At 41.1% G+C, this 5373-nt stretch overlaps 1 protein-coding gene across 1 annotated transcript in view; it reads left to right on the top strand.

The window, feature by feature from the left end:
• The window catches only part of LOC122539245 (deleted in malignant brain tumors 1 protein-like), a 52063-nt gene that overhangs the window by 2274 nt on the left and 44416 nt on the right, over positions 1 to 5373 (top strand). The window contains exon 2 of the mRNA XM_043673946.1: positions 3251 to 3440. Coding sequence (XP_043529881.1) covers positions 3251 to 3440 — 190 coding nt within the window. The remainder of the gene's footprint in view (positions 1 to 3250; positions 3441 to 5373) is intronic.

Here is a 5373-nt window from a genome sequence, read left to right as displayed (position 1 = left end):
TCACAGGAGGATCCCAAGCACTGAGGATGTCACCTAGACAGGGGACGAAACGTCTGCAACACAAATTCCCAGCTCGGCGAACAGAACCACAACAACGAGCACCCGAGCTACAAATCTTCTCCCAAACTTTTAACACATATTGGATATGCTATTAGTAATCTTCCAAGAATCCTTAGATTCTAGAAAAGTGCCAGTGCAACATATTTATTTAAAAATGGAGGGAAATAAAAAAAAACAGGCATTATAGGCCAGTATAAGATGGGCTGAAAAGCTAAAGTTGTTGATGATATTTGACAGTTGCATGACCTTGAATGAATCCTGTGAACATTCTGGTACATGCCAAGCTTGTCTTCTGTACTGGCAAGCAATGTTTGTCTTCAGTATCTGTTTCTCTCTGTGCTGGCTGTTTGTTACACTGTATAAGAGAGAGAGCTTTCTTTCTGAGAGCTGGACTTCACCTTGGACCAGGATGGCGGACAGTGCCAGGAACAAGCCTTAGCCTCTGGTCCAGCCGCCGATTGAGGGGTCCCCAACAGGCAGAAGGGTGTGAGGCTTGTTACTACTTCTTCTTTCTTTCACATATATTATTCTTATTATTATCATTATTACTACTTAATAACCACCCAGAATTAAGCAAATTGCCATTGTCAAGTCTTCCCTTAACTATATTTAATCAAATCTGAAAAGAACTGTTTGGATACACCCTGTGATCTAAGACAATGATGTGATCGCAGAACATTTAGAAATACATCATCTAAACAAACAGAGTCAACATGGCTTTACAAACTCACGCCTGACAAATATATTACTGCTCTTTGAGGAGTTAACAATCAGGATAGATAAAAGAGAACCAGTGGATGTAAAATATTTGGATTTCCAAAAGGCATTCCATAAAGGATTGCTCACCACTATTTTCTCAAGGGCATCTGGGAATGGGCAATAAATGCTGGCCAGCCAGCACTGCCCATGTCCCAAAAGTGAATAAATTAAATAAAATGTATTGAGTAAGAACCCATGGTGCTAGAAACGTATATTAGCATGGATTAGTGAATTAATAGAAGACAAGCTGGGGTAAAGGGGGCATTTTCAGGATGGCAACCTGTAAATATTGGAATGCCACAGAATCTGTGTGCGACTGCTATTATGAGGAAAATAAATGTACTGTAGCCAAGTTTGCAAATTATGCAAAAATAGATGGGAAGGCAAGTCATGAGGTTGATACAAAAGATCTACAGAGGGATATAGACAGGTTAGCTGAGTGGGCAAAAGTTTTGCAGAAGGAACACAATGTGGGAAATGTGTGGTTCTGCACTTTGGCAGGAAGAATAAAGGAGTTGAATATTATTTAAGTGGGGAAAGATTGCAGAAAACTGCAGCAAAGAGGGATTTAAGGTGTTTTTGAAAATGAATCACAAAAAGCTAAAAATCAAGCTCAACAGGTAATGGATCATTGGTTTTTATTTCAAAGAGAATGACATATACAAATTGGGAGGTCTTACTGACACTATGTGATAGAGGAGTCGGGCAACATCTAGCATATTCTGTACAATTTTGGTTTCCTTGTCAAAGGAAAGATATTGAAGGCAGTCCAGAGAAAGTTCATCATGTTGTTGCTAGATCTGAAGGGAAGAGTTTGAGTAGGTTCAGCTTATAGTTGTTAGAGTTTAGAAGAATGAGAGGAAACAGAATTGAAACATGAAATTTTTATGGTTTTGACAGGGTAGATGCAGAGAATTGTTTCCCTTTGTGAGAAAGTCTAGGATCAGCAAGTATAACCTCAGAGTAGTGGGTCACCCATTTAAGCCAAAAATGAGGAGGGATGTCTTCTCTCAGAGTGTAACAAAGCTGTGGAATTCTTTACCTCAGAATACTGTAGAGGCTAGATCATTAAGTATAGTCAAGGCTGGAAACACAGATTTTTAATTAGAAATGGAATCCAAGCTTGTGCAGAAACTGCAGGAAAATAGAGTTAGGATTATCAGATCAGCTGTGAACTCAGTGAATGGTGGACTAGACTCGATGGGCTGAATCACCTATTTCTACTCCAATGTTTTATTGTCTTATGGTCTATCAAATAAAATTTGTTATCAAATCCCCGAAGAAAATATTGGAATACAAGACAGCAGTTGAGAAGTGGATTACTGTGAAGAGGTTTTAGAGGAAGGTAGTGTGGTTAACTATCGTAAAGACTGCAAAAAGAGAGAATGGTTACTTTTGTCACATTTGACTAGGTTGCCATCTGTAACTGCTGAAAACTATTTCATTTCCATTACGTGTATGGAAACTTGGTTGGAGGGTTTCAAACATAGATTTCCAGGAAAGTGGATACAGATTTGGGAGGCAATGACACATTCAAGGACTTTGGAGAGGAATGGGATGTAGGTTGGAAACTTCCAAGACTGTAGGATCAAGGATCAAAGTTTATTTGATGACAGGGATGATGAAGACAGGCTTAAAGGTACAATGCCTAAAGACATGGAACCATTTTGCTTAAGACTGTAACAGGCAGAGAGTTAGATGGTTAGCAATTTAATGGAAAAGGGATTGAGGGAGCAGAAGGTGGTCTCATGGATAAGATGAGCACAGAGTATGTGTAAGGGGAGATAAGTATTGGATTTAAAGATTTGAGTTCAGGGCTACAGCAGGTAGAAACAGGGAGAGGAGTAGCTAATCTATTACACTGTAATCAAACTGCATGTTGGGTATTTTGTGTAATGGAGAGAATGGGAGGTGGTGCCATGTCTGCAATGAAGCTGTAATATCAAGCACTGTGTGTCGTGAAAAAATGACCAGTTTTCTGCCACTGGCCAGAACAAATTTCTTCTCCTAAATCCTCAAAGTTGTGTCCCTTCTACCGATCTAACAGCAGTCTAAATTACTTCCTGGACCTGCATATTAACCTGTTGTGATTCATGCATGAGTACACCAAGATCCCTCTGCATCTCACTGGGGTGAAATCCAGGTGAGAAAGAGTTATATTTTGATCGGGAACAAGAGCATTGAAAGTGGAGCAGATTGGTATTTGCAAAATAATGCATTGTATTGAAGGCCAATGACTAAGTCATTGAGAGATGAAAGTAGAGTTGGAGATAAATTGGAATATTTTGTCCAGGGCAAACAAGTAGGATAGCTGGTTGGAAAGTAGAGTGGTGCTGAGGGCATAAAACAATACATAGAAGTGATTAGAGAATTAGTGTAAATAAGACATATCTTAATTGTTTTTGTTTTTATTTTATCTTGCATTCATTAGGATAATTTGCAAGAATGCCAATCCAATGGTAAAAACCAACACGTGGTCAGTTGTCCTGATGAATGCAAGGTGAAGAGCATAAACAGAATATGCCTTCTTACAGCAATACTAAAAGTTCTGTACTGCCAAGTGATGAAGTTGTCAGAGTTTACACTCTGTTTGATTGATATTATGACAGTAGGGAGGCCATGTAAGTTAGCAAGGGTAAGTGGATGGTTGTAAGTGTGTGTAGGACCGGGGAGGTAATGGCCAAGTGGTTATCACTGGACTGTTAATCCAGATACCCGGGTTTGAATCCTGCCACTGCAGATGGTGGATTGTGAATACACTTTAAAACAATCTGGGATTAAGGGTCTACTGATGACCTCAAATTCATTGTTGATTATTGGGAAAAACCCATCTGGTTCACTAATGCCTTTTAGGGAAGGAAACTGCCATCCTTGTAGGAGCAAAGTACTGCAGCTGCTGGAATCTGTACTGCAAACAACAAATGCTGGAGATTAGAGCGGGTCAGACATTATCCATCGAGAAAGAGCAAGCTAATGTTTTGAGTCGAGATGACTCTTCATCAGAGCTGAAGATCCGTGTGGAGGGGACAGCATTTATGCAATAGTGGGGGTCATGGGGATCGTCGGTTGTAGAGTATTGGTCAAACTAAAAGAAGTAATCTGAACTATCAACATCTTTTCTCCCCTAGCACTCTACACCCCATCACACCACCCCCAAACTTTAAGCGTAAATACTGCCTCCCCTCTCCCACACTTCACGTCAACTCTGACGAAAAGTTTTCTAGACTTGACATGTTAGCTTGCTCGCTCTCTCTCTCTCTCTCTGTGCTGTCTGACCAGCTGTGATTGCTAGCGTTTGTTGTTTTCAGTCAAACTACAATCTTTACTTGGTCTGGCATACATGTGACTCCAGATACACAGCAATGTGATTAGTACTTAATTAGGGACAGGCAATAAATGCTGGCCGAACCAGCGATGCCCTCATCCTGTGAATGAATAAAAAACATTGGAAGTCGATAATTGTTGACAGGGAGGCAGTGAACAGATCGTAGTGAAGGTTTGTAGCTCAGGTTGAGGTTTAGGGTGTAGGTTTGCTCGCTGAGCTCTAGGTTTGATATCCAGACGTTTCATTACCTGGCTAGGTAACATCAAGAGTGGCGACCTCCAAGTGAAGCGAAGCTGTTGTCTCCTGCTTTCTATTTATATCTTTCTCCTGGATGGGGTTCCTGGGGTTTGTGGTGATGTCATTTCCTGTTCGTTTTCTGAGGGGTTGATAGATGGTATCTAGATCTATGTGTTTGTTTATGGTGATGTGGTTGGAGTGCCAGGCCTCTAGGAATTCTCTGGCATGTCTTTGCTTAGCCTGTTCCAGGATAGATGTGTTGTCCCAGTCGGAATGGTGGGCCTTGAAAAAAAAACTTGACAAACTCACAAACAAAGACAAAACCGATAACACAGGGGCATGGATAAAGAACTTATCAGACCGAACCCTATCAGACACAGAAAAAGCGGTACTAGTAAAAAGAACTAAATTTCAATTACCGAGACGCTGACGAGAAGGATTTCCTAGCGGCATTAGAAACCATATTGAAGGACAGCAATCTCACAGAAGAAACACAACAAATGATCACACAGACAGTTGCACCCACTCTGAGCCGAAAGAGGGAAGGAAACAAACTGAACACACAAGAAAAGAAAGCCCTAGAAAACCTCAAAAAAGACAAAAACACCGTCATATTACCTGCAGACAAAGGTCGGCTCACAGTCATCCTGAACAGATGTGACTACACAGAGAAAGCCAATGCACTACTCGCAGACACCAACACCCACCAACAGGTGGCGCTAGACCCGACCCCACAACTAGGAAACAAAATTACATATCTCCTGTTCCTGAAGATTCCTGAAGAAGGGCTCATGCCCGAAACATCGATTCTCCTGCTCCTTGGATGCTGCCTGACCTGCTGCGCTTTTCCAGCAACACATTTTCAGCTACATATCTCCTAAGAAAATTACACAGTTCCGGACCATTAAACAAGTCGGAATTCCAGAAAATGAAACCCGATGGGACCAACACCCCACGATTCTATGGACTACCAAAAATCCATAAACCAGGAG

Source organism: Chiloscyllium plagiosum, chromosome 32 (genome assembly GCF_004010195.1).
Source record: "Chiloscyllium plagiosum isolate BGI_BamShark_2017 chromosome 32, ASM401019v2, whole genome shotgun sequence".
Lineage (NCBI taxonomy): Eukaryota > Metazoa > Chordata > Chondrichthyes > Orectolobiformes > Hemiscylliidae > Chiloscyllium > Chiloscyllium plagiosum.
The sequence above is the reverse complement of the archived record's forward strand: the minus strand, read 5'-3'. Positions and strand labels throughout refer to the sequence as shown.